At 38.5% G+C, this 20663-nt stretch overlaps 1 protein-coding gene across 1 annotated transcript in view; it reads right to left on the minus strand.

Annotated features, from left to right (window-relative positions):
* LOC139709946 (laminin subunit alpha-5-like) overlaps window positions 1-20663 on the minus strand; it is a gene marked incomplete at its 3' end in the record, with an annotated part of 126050 nt that overhangs the window by 78953 nt on the left and 26434 nt on the right. The window contains 8 exon segments of the mRNA XM_071621897.1: window positions 38-194; window positions 1349-1448; window positions 2348-2453; window positions 15553-15573; window positions 17258-17410; window positions 18154-18365; window positions 18841-18975; window positions 20078-20215. Of these exon segments, the coding sequence (XP_071477998.1) occupies window positions 38-194; window positions 1349-1448; window positions 2348-2453; window positions 15553-15573; window positions 17258-17410; window positions 18154-18365; window positions 18841-18975; window positions 20078-20215 (1022 nt within the window).

A 20663-nucleotide genomic window follows, 5' to 3' on the forward strand; every position in this document is an offset into this window, starting at 1 on the left:
GTCCACAGAGCACATCACGACACAAACGTATTCGTACCTGAATGGTGGACATGGTGGCGTAACCCAGGTAGGAGAAACCGGGGAAGACATTCGGGTCGTAGCCGAAGCGGGCACGGCGGCCGTTGGGGGAGTAGCCGTCCTCGGCCTCGAACTTCATCATGTGCAGGTCGGGCACAAAGTGGTTTGCCTCGGGCCTGAGAGGGCGGTATTGAGGGTTTTGTTTTGTGCATGTGTTTTCAAATACAGTCATAAATGTGCATGGACGTCAAACTTTGAGTAGGGAAAATGAATACACCTCTACCATACACAAATCTATTGAACATTAGGAGGGTAAACATTCAGTTTTGGTGCTGCTGTTATGCTTTGAATAAGATACAAACATGGACCTTCTAAAGCTATTTTCATTGTGCACACCGGGTAGATAAAGTCCCTAAATGCTGCACTGTTCTCCCACAGATTGTTAAAGGACAAGTTCACCTTCATATACATGTGGATTAAATGAATGCAGCAATATTATTAGAACACATTAGTAAAAGTTTGGGGAAAATAGGACAATCCGTTCAAAAGTTATGAATTGTTAAATTATCTGTGCAGTCACTGCTGGATGAGAAGACTACTACAATCGTACAGTGTATGATGTCACACGCATACAGCGATATAAGGAAAATATAAAGAGAATTTCACAAAATTTAATTTTTTGAAAAATGTGTACATTTCTTCAACCTGTCACTGATGTATGTTAACGGTAATATTATTCCCCCTGACTTCTGAAAGAGGCAAGTCAAGAGTTCTTTTATTATGCGAGAAAAGTGAAAATATGCTGAATTTTCTTTATGTTTTCTTTATATCGTTGTACGCATCTGACATCACAAGCTGTAGTAGTCTTCTCATCCAGCAGTGACAGAGCACAAACTTCAAAAATTCATAACTTTTGAACGGGTTGTCCAATTTTCCTCAAACTCTCACTGATATGTTCTACTAATATTGCTATATTCACTCAATCTACATGTCTATGAAGGTGGATTTGTATATTGGTATTCCAGCAAGACAGTAATGGCTGCAATATGGCACACATCACATGCATTGGTGTTAAAAATCTGCTGTTTAACTTCATGTTTAACTCACTGAGCAGTGTGTAAACTCCTAAATCTTTATTAACAGCTTTCAACACTGCCAAAATACAACAACAACAACACAGTGGATTGCAAAATTTGAAACACGCGATTAATGCTTATGATCTCAAGATTAGTATGCGAACTCTTCCATCTGTTCCAACAAGAGTTGTCCTGGAATGTACGCATGTTGTACTCTGCTTGTTTTGATACGGCGGGTCAAGGGTCAAACTCACATGTTGCAGGTGATACCGGTCACTCTTGGTCTGCACACACACTGACCGGTCACCTTGTTGCAGGCAGCGTGGACGGAGCCTCCGACATCACAACCACAGTCTGCAAGAAAAAGTGGAATGAAAAGTAATGATTCATGAGAACTTTGGTGCACTTTGATAAACAACTTTTATCAAAAATGTAAACACTTGAAGAGTTTGTTTGCAAAAACCGATAAGTCCATATTTGCCAAATGGAGATATTTGCGATTAAAGGTCAAGAAAAATAAAAAGAATAATAAGAAAATTTTTGCTTCTTTTGACCATAACTTCAAAAATGTACCTTTATAAGTAGTGACCAATATATCATTTGAAAGGTATTATTTTGTACTCAATGACAGAGACCGTACTTCAAAATCTTCAAAAATGGACTTATCGGTTTTTGCGAACAAACTCTTCACTTGTTCCCTGCCCTCAAACTAGACTTCTAATGCTACATATGTACTTGTATCAAAAGTAACTTGATTTTGCACAATAAACAATAAATTTTCTGTGTAAAATGGACATCAAATCATTTAGAAATGATCTCCTTACTAAAAGAAAAAAAATGTGTATGTGTGTCATCAAGTAGCAATAGTGAGTGGAACAATCGTAACAATCATTTCATGTTTGTGTGTATTTGTTTCTTTGTAAATATGCCATTAAACAAATTTTGAATGAGAATACTCAAAGGGGGTGTGTGTGTGAGTGTGTCATATGATGCACAATTTTAAGTTGTCCAGGAATACTTATTTAGACTACTGTCCCTATATCATATGAATGGAAATGAATATTTGCATACCTGCTTCACTTGCTTACACAAATAACTATTGTTACTTTCTAATAATTTTGTATTCTTTTAGATATGGAAAATTTGAAATGAAATGAATAATATATACTAGTGGGAAAAGTGTTTTGCACATGAGTGTGGGTGATTCTATCTTTTATTCTTTTTTATTCATTTTGAATCATTTTGGCTGTTACCTTGGCAACCAAGCGGATTGCTGGCATCCAGCTGGTAAGTCCCGTCGCGGCATTCATCGCAGGTCCTTCCCGTCACTTGGCCCTTGCAGAAACACTGGCCGCTCTTCTGCAAATGCACAGCACATTCACAGCATTACCAACAATTACCAACATTTAAATGTGCATGCCTCACACATTCAAATACACAACGGTGTGAGTAGATTGCTATGACTCTTGATATGAAGACATGCCATGACCTATTCAATTAAGGATGCTGGCCAAATAACACGATGCATTTGTGCACAGAAGAGGAGGGTCAATTATGTCTTTAATAAATAAATGCTTTGTACATGTATTCTTGACAATCTGCTCCAAAATAGATAGCAGAGCAAGAAGAACGAAAAAAAGTGACATACATTGTAATTATGCAAACATTATCTCATGCTGCAAAGTTCACAAAATTTGGCAGTAAATCAAGAGGCCAAATGCTATATATATATATACATCATTCTATATGCCATATATTTCATAGTCCTATTTCCCCAAATGGGACTTGTACTAAAGACAGTTTTGTGCATGGTTGACTTAGTGACTAAAAACCACATTAACAGAATGAAAAATAAAGTGTTATTACTTTTGGAGACAAATATTAGTGATTTTCCACCTCAGCCAACCATATACAAATTTGTACTACGCATTTAGGTAATGGGAGGTTCTTGTAATTCTTTTTGCAACTTGCTACTTTTCTAAGTATAAGTCAGCTCACAAAATTTACAAAACAAAAACACTGCATAATATCCTGTGTCACTATTTGCTACTACTATTCTTACACCCATTTAATCAAATTAATTTCCAGTCTGTTTATGAGGTCTTAGACTATTATGACCATAGTAAAATTATCTCAGCAGCAACATTGCCCACATACTTCACAATATTTCATTTCTTGATCTTTAAGTTGACTCTCTTTTAGTCTTTTGATCTATCAAAAAAAAAGAGTAAATAACTTCAGGTTGCACAAAAGAGTACTTTTACCCAGCCTGTGATATTGACAAAATTTTGTACAAGTCTGATTGTACCTCCAACAAATTGACTTTACACAGTTCAATCAAAATCTACATCACATTTATTTCACTACAAATATACATAACCAACTGCTAGGAATTAGGAATTCAGTTAGGAAAATTTCAGTTTGAAAATTTAATGTAATTCTATCAGTAGAAATTCTTAGGTAGAATTCAGCTTGCCATAGAATGTATCTATTCTATTAATGCTACGTTATTTGAAATTAACAATGACAGCTTAGAAAAATTTAGTCGGATATTGAATACGGCTTCTGAATTCTATACTTGGAAGTTGTTACAACTCATCTCAAATCTACGAATATCAACATGAGTCAATCAAAATTATTGGAACTACTAGTGAAATTATGTAACAGTTAATAGCATGCTGCTACTGACTTGGGTTACAATGAAGTTCAAGCAATCACGCTATCAAACTTCAGGGATAGAAACTAGCATGCTGAAAGGTAGAAATATTTATTAGTGACTTGATTACCTGGGGAAGAAATTTTACATTATTGTACAACATTTCTTCTTGGTGTATTTGAAAACTTTTGTAATAGATGTACTTTTAAAAAAATGAAATAAAATTGAGTAGTGTAGACCTAGAAAATGTGCACCTCGTCAAAATCTTCACCAGAAAAAAAAAATTCTGACGATCAGAAAAAATACACCACTTTTGATATTTGATTGTAAATAATAAAGAAGCTACTGTAAGTGATACTTCATGAAGACAGAACCTCCATAAATTGTAGGTAATGTGTACCCGGGTATACACAATTTTGTCAGTTCTATCAACTAATGTAAATACTGGTTGCTTTACATCAGTAAGTGGATTGAGAAGTAAGAAAAGTGATGTAGAGTATTAGAACCATAACTACTACTTGTAAACACAGATATAAAAATTAAGATTTTACGTTTCAGAATACTCTATTCTATAGCACAGTACATTTGAGAGAGGAGTTCTGTATAAAAGAAATTATATCACAGGAGTTACGATCAGTCAGAATGTGCAGAAGAGTACATATTCTGTGTCACTGTCATAGTTGCTAGTATAATACTGTTTCCAAAGAATCATACTTAGTTATTAAGATGTTAACAACATTCTCTATAAGAAAGAAGAAGCAGTGTCATTCTCAGGGAGAAATGGTACGATCTAATTCCGACTCTCACAACCCATTTCACACTTGAATTATATGGTCCATCTCAGCGGGGTTATCCATTATTGGTGCTTAATTAAAGTTGAGTGTGAAGTATACATCTGTAGTATAACATTCCCATGGATGTAGTGTGACCGTATGGGCTACGTAGGGCTTTCTACGTAGATGTGCCACAGTGGTAACCTTTTGTGGATGTGATCAAGATAGGGAATGCACCATGTGCAGACACAGCACCACTCGCGCTGTCTCTGGGATTTGTGCAAGATTATCTCACCTCCCACTTTGCACAAGTGTGAAAAGGGATTTTTTACCTCTCAAAAGAGAATATTCTCACAAAATGTTGCAAGAAATTATGATTTTAGGGGGCAATGTCATCCATTCTAAAATATCTCATTCCAACCGTGCGATGAAGTACTAAGTTTAATGGTACCGTGGGGTTTGTGTGGTAAAATGTTATAATTTTCTTTTCTTTATTACACTCTCTCTGAATTCATTTTGAGGCTCTCTGTGGCTCTCAGATCAGGAAAACAACATTTTTCACAGGTAAAAAAAAAATGAATAATAATAATTGTATGATATACATTTGGGGGATAATAACTTCACAGCCATGAATATAAAAGATGATTATGCCCTTCATGTCATTGAGGTAACATAAACATGACATTGTACATAAATGTATGCACATGTACATTAATAACACTCCTCCAATTATGATACAGAGGAGTGACAAATAAAACAACCCATCACCGATGTTGCAGTAATGCATGAATAGCATGCCATGGGCACTGCTTAATGCTGCATGTCTGTGCAAATCATATGACCAATACACATGTACTTATGAGCAAAACGAAACCAAAAAAGTACCTATTTCAGTCTTTAAATGTAATGGTATTAATATGTAGCTGAATGCTTTATATTCATGCTTAACATACAATCCCACACCATGTACAAGCTGCCCATAATAAAATGGCTGAAACAACAAGAACAAAACAGTGGAGGTTTCGTCATCATTGGCCATAGAATGAGCACGGTTACACACTAACCCATTTTTTCTTCTGGTCCGACCTGTCTGTTGGACCAGTCGGTACCCAGTTTTTCCAATTATTACTGGTTCATTCCTGAACAAGAGACCCGCAGGTCTAGCGCTCACCTGAGTATCGCAAGTTCACCTTTCACGCAGTCACTAATCTAAATTATTCACAGCTCTACCAAAATTTGACGAGGCATTCTCAAGTGGAAGATGAAAATGTACAATAAGGGCCCAATTTTTTCAAGATTCCTTAATTTGGGGGAATTGGGGCCCCCTGGGGCCCTCTGGGTGGGGCATGGTGCCCAGTTTGATAAATTGAGATCCTGACCACCTAGGGATGCTACCTGCCAAGTTTGACAAAAATCCATCATGAGGTTTTCAGGAAGAAGATGAAAATGTACAATTCAGGCCTCCATTTGGACCCTTCCAACCACCCCCCCCCCCCCACCCCCAAGAGGGGCACCCCTGGATCTCCTATGAACAAACTTGAAACTACAGTCATTACTGTACTCACTCATAGTATTATCTCAGCTCTATAACTTCTGATTCTAGAGAAGATTTTTAAAGATTCCTTCATTTGGGGGGTTTGGGCCCCCTGGGGGCCCCCTGGGCGGGGCATGGTGCCCATTTTAACAAATTGAGATCCTAACCCCCTAGGGATGCTACCTGCCAAGTTTGGTGAAAATGGGTCATGGGGTTCTCAAGAAGAAGATAAAAATGTACAATTTAGGCCCCATTAGGACCCCTCCTCACCCCCACCCCCCCCCCCCCCCCTGGGTCCAAAGGGGGGCACCCCTGATTCTGCCATGAACAAACTTGAAACTACAGTCATCAATGTGCTAACTCATAGTATTAACCTAGCTCTATCACTTCTGGTTCTAGAGAAGAAGATTTTTGCGGATTCCTTAATTTTGGGGGGTTTGGGCCCCCTGGGGGCCCCCTGGGTGGGTCATGGTGCCCATTTTAACAAATGGAGTTCCTAACCCCCTAGGGATGCTACCTGCCAAGTTTGGTGAAAATGGGTCATGGAGTTCTCAAGAAGAAGATGAAAATGTACAATTTAGGCCCCATTAGAACCCTTCCCCACCCCCCTCCCCTGGGTCCCAAGGGGGGCACCCCTGATTCTGCCATGAACAAACTTGAAACTACAGTCATCAATGTACTAACTCATATTATTAACTTAGCTCTATCACTTCTGGTTCTAGAGAAGAAGATTTTTACAGATTCCTTAATTTTGGGGGGTTTGGGCCCCCCTGGGGGCCCCCTGGGTGGGGCATGGTGCCCATTTTAACAAATTGAGTTCCTAACCCCCTAGGGATGCTACCTGCCAAGTTTGATGAAAATCGGTCTTGGGGTTTTCAAGAAGAAGATGAAAATGTAAAAAGTTTACGCACGACGCACGACGGACGACGGACGACGGACGACGCACGACGGACGCCGGATGAAGGGCGATCGCAATAGCTCACTTGAGCCTTTGGCTCAGGTGAGCTAAAAAGCTACCGGTCCAATGGTGACATTTACTGGACTGCCAGACAAGTGCCAGTGTGTAGCATTGGAATAGGGAAAGTGTGGAGTTTCATGTTTGAACAAAACATTGTTACTACTGTAGGAGTAACCACAATTATATGCACACTGTTGGGGGGGGGGGGGGGGGGGGGCGATGTCATCACCTTACAATATCTCCAATTGATTTGACAAAAAATATACCAATTTAATAAAACACCCAGTAGTGTGGGAACGGAAGGTTGGTCAAACTGAATCAATGCTTATTCGCTGCCCACCAGGGTACATTCGAAAACCACTATTAAGTAGTGCAGGCCTAGCTGGTAGAACAGAATTGCCAGTTGGTGAATGTTGTATGTGCTATGCTATATTATGCTCGTCAGAAACCTTCGACTCCCGTCAAAATTCTACTGCGGTGTGTGTGCTCATGTACAGGTCAACAATAAAGCCACATACACACGACTCATTACAGGGATTCCCAAATACGGGTCAGGCCAGCGGTTCTAATTACATGGCACAACCCCACACTGCTGGGTCTTTAAAAAACATAGCAATTGATATGTAATAGCAACTGTACAATCCCAGTCCTCCCCCCCCCCCATCCTTTTAAAGTTGTTGCAAGACTAACAATAATTCAAATCTGACGGATATAAATGTACTGTATAGGCTGTTATTTTCGCGAGGGTTTTATTTTCGTGAATTTCGCGAATCTCAGTTGGACCGCGAATCTAACAACATGCAAAAATGACACCATACGCTAAGGTAGTAGTGCGGTTATGTAGGCCTCTGTGTCAATCCACGAAAACAACATCTTGCCAAAATGTCTGTGACCTTCTCACTTGCAAAAATATCTGTACGCGAAAATAACAGCGTATACACTAACTTGTTCTTATAGATTTCAAAATGAAACCTCTGTCATTTCCCAAAATTCATCAACTCTTCAATTTCATACGAGCAACTTTCAGCATGGTGTGAAATTGTGCTTCAATTTAAATACACTGTATACCATTTATGACAGATGACTCTCCCAAAATTGCCACATAGCCAAGTTGTCATGACAAGTTTGCAAATTTGCCCATAAAATTGAGATTCAAGGGAAAAGGGTACAATCACAAGACAGCAAAGCTTATCAGACTACGTGTATGTGAAAAGACGACAGAAATGCATTGTTTGCTTGTCAGATTTCTTGGTAAAAGCCCGGGGGCTTGGGCACTAAACTGAAGATATCTACTCAACATGAAAGTACATGGGTTTTGCAGCAACTATTTCATGAACACAGAGCCTTTTTGGTATTCAACCTTCCCTGCTTTTGGAAGGTTAAATATCTTGAGGGTGGGTGTGCTTTTGTGGGTTGTTTTTTTTTTTTTCTACCACTTGTCACAACTTTGCTCAAACTACTGCCTCTAAACTAAGAGAATTTTGGACAAAAAGCTCATTTTGTCTCTGAAGCCAGTCACATCTGGTTTTAGACCAGCTTGATCCAATACCACCTAATAGTTCCGAACATGGGCTCAGCAGAGAAGAAATAGTCGCATCACTACAATTTTGCCTGATCTCATTTCCATAGCTCAAATCATCTTCCTGTCCAATTAGGACCAAGAAAAAAAAATCAAATCTATATAGGAAATCCCAAATGCTGCAGTTTTCAAGTATACATACTTGAATATTGAGATATGTTTTCTTCAAAAGTTGCCACTTCAGGCCACAGTGAGCCACAAAAATTTTCATAGACCCAGACAATAATATGCAAGCAAATATAAGTCCATATAACCAATCACACGGATTAAACATACAAGAGTACCAATGCCCCAAAATGCTCAGAAATCAGCATTTTGCAACAAAATAATGCAATATGAAAACATATATGTCTGGATGACAATATTTTTGTCATTTCGGGCAAAGGAGTATGCAGGGCTTATGCACAGATGGGTTGTGGCAGCTGCCCAAAATGAACAAATAAACCAAAAAAAAAGCCAAAAAAAAAAGAAGAATGAGTGACTTCATTCACAGAGAGCGAGTGGGGAAAAACTGAATGCTCTGATTACTGGCCATGAATGTACATGTGTACAACAAAATTCCAATCAAGAAATTATACATGGCATCCAGCAGTAGTTTTCAGCAGAGGAATGTTACCTGCAAATCAAATATGCAAGGTGACAATTATTTGGGATGATTGAGAGGTCTGACTCATGCTGAAACAGTTGACTGGGCTGGTTCAATTTTTGTTTTCGTATTTTGAACAACTATGTCACGTTTCAATTTACATGTAGATTTGCTAAAGCACTTAACCTCAAAAATGTGTTCGCTTTTTAACAGAGTATTTATTTCATGCAAATATCTAGTACTTGATCAACTGAATGCAAAACTAGACAGTTCACTCATACGTACTCAAATTAAGCTTTTATCAAACACCTATTTTTTTTTTTTTTTAATCTTTGATTTCAACAGGAAAACATTGCATAGACTGACAGCCCATTATCATTAAAATGAAACAAAACTAAAACACAATTTGCAAACCATTTTGGTCGATTCTTACAGGTCTGTCACATGGGAAACTCATTCTTGCAGAGAAGTAAGGGGTAGAGAGAGTGGTAAAGGGTACACCAGAAATATCAACCATCTTTTCAAACATATTTGTGGGGCGGGGTCACGTACAATGCAAAGACAGCGACAACCAGGGTACAGAACATATGACAGGTACGCGATAGCCATCTAGAAGAAAACCAAATCATTTTCATATTTTTTTAAAGGGGTCTTGGGGAGAGCTATCGTCTTTTTAATTTGTGTTTTTGCTGCTTGTGTGTGCAGGTGTTTGTGCTGTGCTGACGTGTCACAAACATGCCAAGAGGAAAGAATGCGCACACTCCCATCTTCTACGAGGGGTTTTGCAGAGGAGATTCTTGTGCACTTCACTGAATTAAGATTTTGCAAGACAAGAAGTGATACACATACAGGACAGGATACAAGCCTTGAGCAGGCATTCGTTGCAAGGTGCATTTGCTGGAAAAAGGAAAGGAACCCTAGTGCATAGGTATGGTTTTCAGGTTCTTTTATTTATTCATTTTTTTTTTGTGGGAAGGTTTTCTTAAGTCTTCAAAATACATCATGCCTCTAATAATTTGTTTTTGTATTACACTGTCATCAGGCAGAATGAAATCTCTCAATGCCACCCAAACAGAGATGGTATTGCAGAAGGGCACTTCTAACCTAAAATTGAGGATATTGCATCAAAATTGATGCTGATTTTGTCACTGTGGCCTTCCTTACCAAAACTCCTTGGATCAGAGTGGCTGATGTGCTGCAGATTAGGACCAATAAAATTCCTCCCGTGTGTGGGTTAATGCTACAATTTGCTTCACCGCTCGATGGCCAACTCATTTGACTTGCAAAAACTCATTCCATCCCTAAAATTATGTTTCTGCTGTAAGATGCTGAATCTTTTTATTGTTTTGTTTTTTGTGGAATAATGAAAAACCTCTTATGAAATATGAAAGAATTATACAATTTGAAGAAGAAGAATTCAAAGTTAATTCAATGAAAATTGGTTTTGAAATGGCTGAGTTATCCAAAAACAAAGTGGTCTTAATCACAGGTGGGAGCAACCTTTTTTTTAGGACATTTTGCTTTTTTTTTATATCTTCCGCCATTTCAAAATTAATTTACATCAAATAAACTTTGCACTATTCCTCTAAGAATTGTATGCTCACTAATAGTTCAAAAATGAATTTCTAATCATGTAGCAAAACAGCTAAAATCTAAATCTCCCATCTCAATTAAAAATATACCACCCTTTAAGGACACAGGATTTTGTACTCCAATCAAATGTGTCCCTCCCTGACCCTCCATTAGCACAGGGTTACCATGCAATGGTAATCCTGTAATTACAAATGCAGTAGCAAGCTCCTCTTGTATTTGGTCTGACCGTGCACCAGTGAAGCAAATCTAGCGCTGTTACACCACCTTCCTCGGTTGGGTGCATGCTGTTTGCTTGCAGTGTAAACTTGCAGAGTTGCCAACTTTTGTAAATGCCTTTCAGTACTCTGATGGCTTAAAATCAGTAATTTGCACCTTTTTTGAGTGAAAATCAGTAATCCTTAACAGTGTAATAGAATATATCACAGACCATGATTTCTAAAATCAGTAATTTGCTTGTAACCTTCAGTATTCTTCTCCAATTTCAGTAGAAATTACTAAAAATCAGTACTAGTTGGCAGCTCTGGTAAAGGCATGAATTGCTTTACCACAAGAAATAGAAGGTACATTTGTAAATTCATAAAAAGCTTCATGAATTAATGTCAGTTGGGTCCATTCCCACAATGCACTGCAGCTGATTGCCATAATATTCATCATCATAAAACAGCCAAGTCCAACTTAAATAAACTTCAAAATTACAAAATGTAATTGCAACATTAGGCGTTTTCACATCAGCCCGATGTTTCGAAATGGCACGCTGTTTTCTGACTTGGGAAATTAATCTGATCACGAAATAGCGCGCTATTTGATAATGTGAATACAAATTCGCATGTTAATTCTATCGCTCTGATCAAGAAAATTTCTTGAGTCCAACTCGGGAAATTTCCGAAATAGCGGGATAATTTGCAAACTAGCGCACTATTTGATAATGTGAAATCGCCTCAAGAAATTAGCGCGATGCATCCCATCATGCCTAGCGTGTTTTTTTGAAAGCGCACGCTCTACTGGCATACCCAACACTGTTTGCGTATGCTCAGCTGTCGAATTAGCTCGAAAAAATTTCGGGCTAATTCTCTTTGGGCTGATGTGAAGAGGAAATGAAATAGCGCGCTAATTTGCGATCGCGAAAAATATCTCGAGCTTGGATTTTTATCGGGCTGATGTGAAAACGCCTGTTTTCAGCAACTATACAGGGTCCCGAAAGATACTCATTGCAAACACTCATAGGAATGAATCATAAAAAAAACTTGAGATGAACGCAACTTCTTTCTCTCTTTTTTTTTTTGGGGGGGGGAGAGAAAGAGTGGTGCAATGATAGTGTGGTAGTAAAGGAGGGGTAAAAGACACAGCAAACTTGCAACAATCATTTTTTTTTTTCATCTCTTTGAAGGATGCTTGAGATATCATAATTTCTTAGCACTCACTATTATGCCACCTAAGTTTACAGTTAGCCCAACTAGCCCATTTTGATATATATACACCAGTGCTATGCTATTTTTCTTTTTTGTTTGTTTCTGTGAAACTGCAATTGAAATAGAGTAAAATTGACAACCACATAGTGGTCAGTATATTGATAGAACTGACTAAACAAACAAACAAACAAACAAAAAACATAAATACCATTTCCCAATATGTCTACATTCAAGACTGCATGATGTGCACCTGCTTGTGCCAAGATATTAGTTTAATATCAAATTTGACTTTACATTAATGTCGCCATGAAGTTTGTATATAAATCTGTGAATATTTCATTTTAGCAGCAAAAGTCACAAAGACCCAGCACAGCACCAATCACACATACTATACCTATAAATGTATGAATAACTAGTTGGCCCAGGATAATTATTACAGTGATCTTATCAAGTACAGGTATACCATCTTGAGAATACATTGCGTATCAATGTTTGTACACATTAATTTCATATATACAGGTAATTTGGGGAATATATATTTATGTCAATCATATACGTGTAGTAGGGGGATGTGTTTCCATATTCAATATCCATATTCAATGCTTATATATGGAATACATATTTTCCATGATATGTGTTTATACTGTGAGGAGATTAAATGTTACTTCTGTACTTTTGCACAATTTGAAAGGGGGGGGGGGGGTTAAACATCAACAATCAAAACTTTAATATCACACCAAATGGGTGAATATTTACACCAGTAGATGTGTGATTGGGAATTGAATACTGAGGGTAAAGTTTAAATTGGTTTTGAATACATAATACAAATTGACGGGGGAAATGATCAACAGATTAAATATGTTCCATAGTGTTTGCTCTAATCAGGATAAAATACCATCATGAGCCACAAAAGGGTTTAGTACACAACCCGTCAGTCTTTCTGAGAAAAACTTTTCACTGCAAAGTAGGATAAATACTAGAAGGTTTCTGCACTCGCTTAAAAGAGGGTTCACGCTCAGTTGTATGATGGGTCCGAAAGGGGATGATTGAGGGGGTGGGGATAACTTGGTTGGGAAGGATGGGGGGTGGGGATGGGAGGAGGGGAGGGACTGTGGTGAGGGCGGAATAAGGATGATGGGTGAGGGGGCTGCTGGGAAGAGATTTGGAGAGCAGGGTTTAATGAGAATGGGGTGGAGCGGAAATATCAATCAATTTTTTAGTGGGAGTTGAAATACGATACAAAAAAAAGGGACAATGGGTGGCTATTTCAGGTTTGAGTAATTACTCATAATGTAAGATTTTGCACCACTTTTACTCAGTGTACATCCGGCATAATTTTGTGTTATGTTGAATATACATGTCAATTTACATGTATGCATTAACCTGTGTCTCATAAATACTCATTATTATAATCATTATTATCATCTATTTATTTTTTTGGTGCTGCAGAGGTATTCATAATTGTTAAAGAAATAATTGTAGCAGTTTGTTTGATCTTTGTTTGATTGATTTTTAATATTCTGTGGTACCACTGTGGTTTGGAGGAATAAAACTATGTTTGAAAGGGAAAGAAGGCAAAGGGGAGGGTTGCAAGGAAGAGGTGGGGCACACATCAACTCTTCAGATAGAAGGTATTGGCTTTTATTTCACAGGAGATACCGGAAATGGAACACAAGTCTGTCACCAAATTTGGGAAAAAGAATAGGGACTAAGTACTGCAAATTGTAATTCATGTGATAATTCATTAGTGTTTTGCTCTTTAATGAATACTTTAGCATGTTGTGAAGACTGGGGAAAAAATGACCACAATTAATTAAACAAATAGTGAATTAAGTTTACCAGTCTACATCAATATTACCACTTGTGGAGTATTATCACAGTATTAAACTCATGTGACATCCCAGGCTATAGTAATCTCCTGCTCACCAATGTGTGATCTTATATCAATGATTACATTTTGTACTGAGAGGTTGATACCACTGTGATTTGTCAAACAGCAAATGGCAAGACATTGACAGTGTTGGACTAACCATTTCCCCCCTGGTATTTCTAAGGCTGCTCTCTACTACTTCTTCACGAGTTAAGATAATCTAAAACAACTTTCCAATAACAGAGGAGCTATTGATGAACGAAGTGATTTGAGTATTACACCTCACTCATTTTCTCTTTTGCCCAGAGACCAAAATTATGAGGGTTATTTTTCCCCCAGATGTTCCACTTTATTATACAAACTGTACTTTAAACGCAAATAAGTTGAAAGATGTGCTTAAAGTTATCCCCATTGACAAATACAAGATGTGACTCGAAGGACTTCATTTATCTGTTAAACCAGTGTGATGAACAAGTCACAAAAAAACTGACAGAATAAGGCATTCTCTGGCTTTGATCATTTGGTCCACCATGTGAATGACAAATGTATTACCTTTTAGTGAAAAAAAAAATATGGAGGACATTTGCTAAACAGTTGAAAGTTAAAACAGTTTAACTTAGCCATAGTTTCATTGTGTTGTGTAAGCAAAAGATAATGTGGCCACATTTCTGTACACCATCGATACCAACACACTAAGGGGAAAAAAAAACCGTCACTGATTTTTTTTTCAGAAAGTAAACTGGATTTTTGCAGGGGGGGGGGGGAGCACTGTTTCACTGCTTTGATTTGAATTGAGTGTGGAACTTAATTACAAGACTTGCACTGCCTAATACAAAATGTTGTATCTAGGATCCATTTTAGTATTATTTTAATAGAAACTGTGTAAAGTTTCATTAAATATTCCCTTTTACAGGTGTAAATATCATGATATGAAATATTCCATGTACAAGGTGTATCACCATAAAGAACAAAATATTTTGTTTTGGATTAACATACTGTAAGAACACTGTATCTATAAACAGTTTATGTAACAGTTATTAAAACAGTCCTGAATTTTTGCCATTTTCATTACCACCAGATAATCATTAATAAATCTGTTTCTGGCCCAGTTCTTATTTCTGACCTCTTTTTAGCAACACGAAACATAATGCATGGGGACACAGCGTGTTAATACTGTGGTGCAAAGTGAAGACAATGTGAATTGTGTACACGCAGCGCTGTGTACACACACAGCGTCACTGAGCATGTAACTGCTAAACAGAGCTTGCACAAGGAGAGTGAAAGATTAAAGGTGTAGCAATTGTGGGTTGTATGCCACTTGGGGGGGGGGGGGAACCGCCTAGGAGAATGACACCACTTGAAGATAAACTGGGGTTACGATACAAGATACAAGAATGCTATAAGAGTGTGGAGAGAGAGGTAGGTATATATCAAAGAGGTCGTGGGGGTCAGAGGTCGAGATTCAGGGGGGCAAAGTTCAAGGTTCAACGTTTGCATTACCTTGTGCCACGGAGCGTGGGCCTGAAATTGTGAGACAAAGTTGGTTAGCAGAGAACGACCAACAGTTAGTGACACCATAAAGGAAAAAAAAATGTATGTAACATATATACATGTAAAACAAAGTCAGTAAAAAAAAAAAAGTAAAGACATAGAGAGGAGGCACATAATTGAACATGGATAACGAAAATGTGACGTTGAGAACGGGAAACCATAGGACCGATAACCTGTTGCCAGTCAAATCCAAACTTCAGTGAACTTGACTGTACACAGTGATCAAACAAGGGGAGATACTGTCATGGCCTATATGTGCTAGGGGAAAATAAAAGAAGGCAGAATGATATGATATATGACAAGATTCACCAGTAGACGTAATACTTTCATATTCTGTCACCAGAGGAAACATAGGCATATCAAAAATGATAAGGAAAAGGAGAGATGTCTGACATAGTATCAGTTTCATATTGACTTGATAATAATAGAAAACATCAAAAAAGTACCGAAAAAAATAATTCCATATCAATATATTTTGACAACTCAAAATGCGGCAGCCTATTTTCAGATGATTTAATCAAATTAATCTATATTAAGATTTAACTACTGGGTGTCTTCAATAAACAGGTAGGAATGAAGTACATACACGTTGCATATAAGATACCTAGGTAACTAGAAACAACAGTGTGCTTTATGTATGTAAATACATGCATCTATATCATTTCCATCCAAAAACTTGCATACATTTTTTTTTGACAATGGGAGGGAAAAGTTTATGAGGGGAAATTTGCAATTAGTTTTAAAGTAATCTATTCTGCAAAACTGATAGCACTGGAAAAGATATTTTAGTGTGTATGCAACACCAAGGCAAACTGAATCTGGATCTATCGGATGTGGAACCACTTACAGAATGACATAGAAAACTTTAAAAAATAGCTTTCGGAGGGTTATGTGCATAGAATCGGCATTCCCTATATATGCGATACAGTAAAGCACCCAAGAAACAAGAAAGTAGACACATACTAATGTATTCATATAAAATACATCCAGTGTGGAGCAAAGAAGTTTACAAATACCTTAAAAACATACAGTTTGTGAAATATATATCTTGCTGAACAGGGAGAAAAACCAAGAAAGTGCAACCTTTAGACATAATACATTTTCACCACATGCACTTCAGATTAAAGGGAAAGGTGGTCAGCAAATAAACATTTGACAGAAATAAGGAGAGATTTCATATATTTTCTAATACTATAGTACATTAACATGAGTCTTTCAATACAGACCCCCAATAATCACATAAGATAAAAGCTGTTCTGATGCAAGAACAAAGGTAAAGTTTTGCTTAGGTTAGCTCTCTTTTATTAGCTATTTTCTCTATAGAGTTTTAAATACCTCTCCAAATTTGGTGCTACAAGACAAATATGTTGAACCCTGTAAAATCTTTATTTCCAGCTTTCCAAACTGGTCGCATGGTGTGGAGAAGATGAAATTTAGTTGTCCAAAGTGAACGATTCAGTAAGAGGGCTATATCAGAAATATTAAAAGTGTCTACAAATAAACTGACCACTCCTTTTATTTGGAGGCTTTCTGCTAACCATTAAGCTCTTCTTCACCTTTGTCTGATAAGAGTGTGATCAAACAGCTGACAATTGAATAGAATGGTCCACCGAGATCTATGTGAAGGGCCGACGCCCCTCCTCCCCTCACTTACCGTGTCGCAGATCGCCATGCCGCCGACAGTTCCCGCGACGTTGCAGCCGCACTCCTCACAGCCGTACGGGTTGCTGATCTCCAGGTTCCAGTAGAGCGGTTTGCAGGTGTCGCAGGTGCGCCCCATTACGTTGTCCTTACACAGGCAGGCACCCTGGGGAGGGGAGACGGTATGGGATGGGGGGGTAGAAAACATTTGAAGTTAGCTGCATGAATGATCTGAGATGTGTAGTCACGTTTTCTTAGATTTTACAGTGAATAACAACAGTATTTTATGCCGCAATTCGTACTGTGAATGCAAATACATCATGAGACACATCGTGAAATACTGTGGTATTTCATGCCATGAAAATAGCTTCCTTCACAGTACATAGTTTGTTGGAACTTTAACCCATCACTTCTTCAGGAAACCACTGAATTTACTCTCAATCTTTAACAATGTGTAATAGCAGGGATGTCAAGCTTTGTAAACAACATTGCATACATGTAATTCAGAGGGGTGAAAAGGCATTATTTTGCAGAGAGAAAAAAAAAAATAACCTTTACATTTCTAATGATCGACGAGTATACATTGTAGTAATACAATTTTGGGAGAAAATTACTCTCCATAAAACCTGAAGTGCTTTTGGCAGCAAAAAAACAAAAACAAAAAACAAAAACAAAACGGCAAAAAGTAGAAGAAAAAAAAACAGTGCAAAGAACTACAAACAAACACAAAAAAAAGAGTTACAGTTGGCCTCTCTGTAATGGGTTTCTGTCAATTGCAGTCCTCTGTATTTTGTTAACTTAAACTTACTTTTCCACAGATAACAGAAATGATTCCATTGTGCACATAAGGTTGTAATAAGGCTGCAATAATATGTTCTCCACTTGCACATAAAAGAGAAAAATGCTTACCCCAGTTGCCGAACCACACCCCCCAAGGGGTTCTCCCGGGACGTCAATGACACCGGCGGGATCACAGTTGCACTCCTCGCAATTCGGGTAGTTGTAGAAGCCACTGCCGCACTGCTCGCACATCCGCCCCTCGAAGTTGGGGCGGCAGCTGCACTGGCCACTGAGCTGGTCGCACAGGATGTTGTAGGAGCCGTAGCGGTCACAGCCACAGGCTGGAAGCACATGATGTGGGGGGGGGGGGGGAGGTAGGGAAGTAAGGGATTAGAACAAGCGACAGTAGTCACTGGGCAAGCGCTTCGATGTAACAAACTGAAAAGTGCTATTTAACTTACTGCTGTTAGATGGAGTACGAATCTTCATATTATTTCAAGTGACAACTAGTCCATTCAAAGAGCTTGCACAGCAGAAGTCACATCAGCTGGTTTCTATAGTCACTTCTCGTACCCTTAAAACTTTGCATACAATCTACTCTTCTCATAGATGACAAATGCATGACTATCCTTTCATTTTTCTTCTTCCCTCTATCTATCTTTTCCATCCTTCTCTCTCTCTCTCTCACAAACACAACTGATGCAAAATTCCTCACAATCAGATGCCAATGGAATTGCCTGTGGAAGAAATAAAAGAATGATGGCTGTACATTTGAGCAATGAAATTGATAGCACACATTCTGTGAGTGTGTGTTACCTTCACAGGTTGGATATCTGTAGAAACCGGCAGCGCACTGGTCACACCTGAGTCCGGCAAAGTTGGGGAGGCACGGACACTGACCGTCATCACCACACTGCCGGTCTGCGGAGCCTGCACTGTCACAGTCGCAGACTGCAAAGGGGAAGAGGTCAGGGGTCAAATGAAAAGAGTGTCAGTGAGAGTCACATGATCAACATGTGTGAATATGAGTCAGCAAGTAATGTGTCGTTTGGGTAGAAATAAGAACATGCTCTGTCATTCCAGTACATGGGGATATAACTTCTTGCAGTGAGCATGGTGAAGCGTCTGAAAGGCTGGTTAACAATGGTAAAATATCTATCTTCTACATTCCACAGCTTTTCAATGCTTAACAGCAGGGCCAGGTTTGAAAGGAACAATTGCCAATGATGGCTCGATGGTAACAAAGACAGATTTCTTGGTGTTGGGATGAACAGCTTTTTTCTCTTCTCACTGAAATACTACAGGGATCACTTACCATGGTCTACTGAGCAAAACAAAAAACGCTTTACATAATTAGCATTACTATCAAAGCCGTAATCAACATGATCATTTACGTTATAACAACAATTATAATCATAACCACTACAATCTTAATATCCATCATCACCATCATCACCACAATCATCATCATCACCAACATCATAACCACCACCATCATCATGATCACAATCATTGTTTTCATCATCACCATCAACATCATCATCATCATCACCATCATTATCATCACCCTTCAGCATCACCATCACTATAATCATCATCATCACCAACATCTTCATCGCCACTATCATCACCCCAACCACTGCATCACCATCATCATTTAACCATAATTGTCATCACCAAAATATTAACAAGCATCAATATGTACTATCACCACCATCACCCATCATCATCATCTTCCTCAATGTCACCCTCACCAAAGTCTTCACTAGCATCATCATCATTATCACCATCACCACCACCACCACCACCACCATCATCATCATCATCATCAACATCATCATCATTACCATCACCATCACCATCACCATCACCATCACCATCACCATCACCATCACCATCACCATCACCATCACCATCACCATCACCATCACCATCACCATCACCATCATCACAACCACCATCATCATCATCATCACCATCACCTTCATCTTGATCATCATCATCCTCAAAGTCGTCATCAACAACAACAATAATTTTTGTTTTTATTTCTCACATGAGCATGTTGGGTAGTTGTAGTATCCTGGCGCACATCGGTCGCAACGCTCCCCGGAAAAGTTCTCCCGACAGAGACATTCTCCGGAGGTCTTGTTGCATCTCTCTTCCACGGTGCCAAGGATGCTACAACTGCAGTCTGGTGGAGGAATGAGATGGATGTGATGAGGAAAGGATGGTACAACATGGGGTGAAAACTAGATGGTGATTTTGATAATTGGAACCTTAAATAATTTATCACTAGGATCAGTCTTGAAGAGAATTTCACACACACACACACACACACACACACACACACACACACACACACACACACACACACACACACACACACACACACACACACACAATCTGATCTTACTTGTGCACTTCAGTAAGAGTATAAAATCAAGTCAAGGATTGGCAGGAGAGAGCCTGTAACAAAGAAGTACCAATAAGGCAACCACTTCTTTAAACTCTTTTGTGTGAGTATGTATTGGCACAGATAACCTTATGGCATTTTACGTACTGTTTAAAAGAGTTAAGGGTTAAAAGGCATGCGAAAACAGGTCCATGTTTATGGAAGTCGCAAGTGGTTATGGTGTAAG

This window comes from Diadema antillarum, unplaced genomic scaffold, assembly GCF_040938485.1.
Source record: "Diadema antillarum isolate AM-2024a unplaced genomic scaffold, OU_Dant_1.0 seq00001482_RagTag, whole genome shotgun sequence".
NCBI classification, from domain to species: Eukaryota; Metazoa; Echinodermata; class Echinoidea; order Diadematoida; family Diadematidae; genus Diadema; species Diadema antillarum.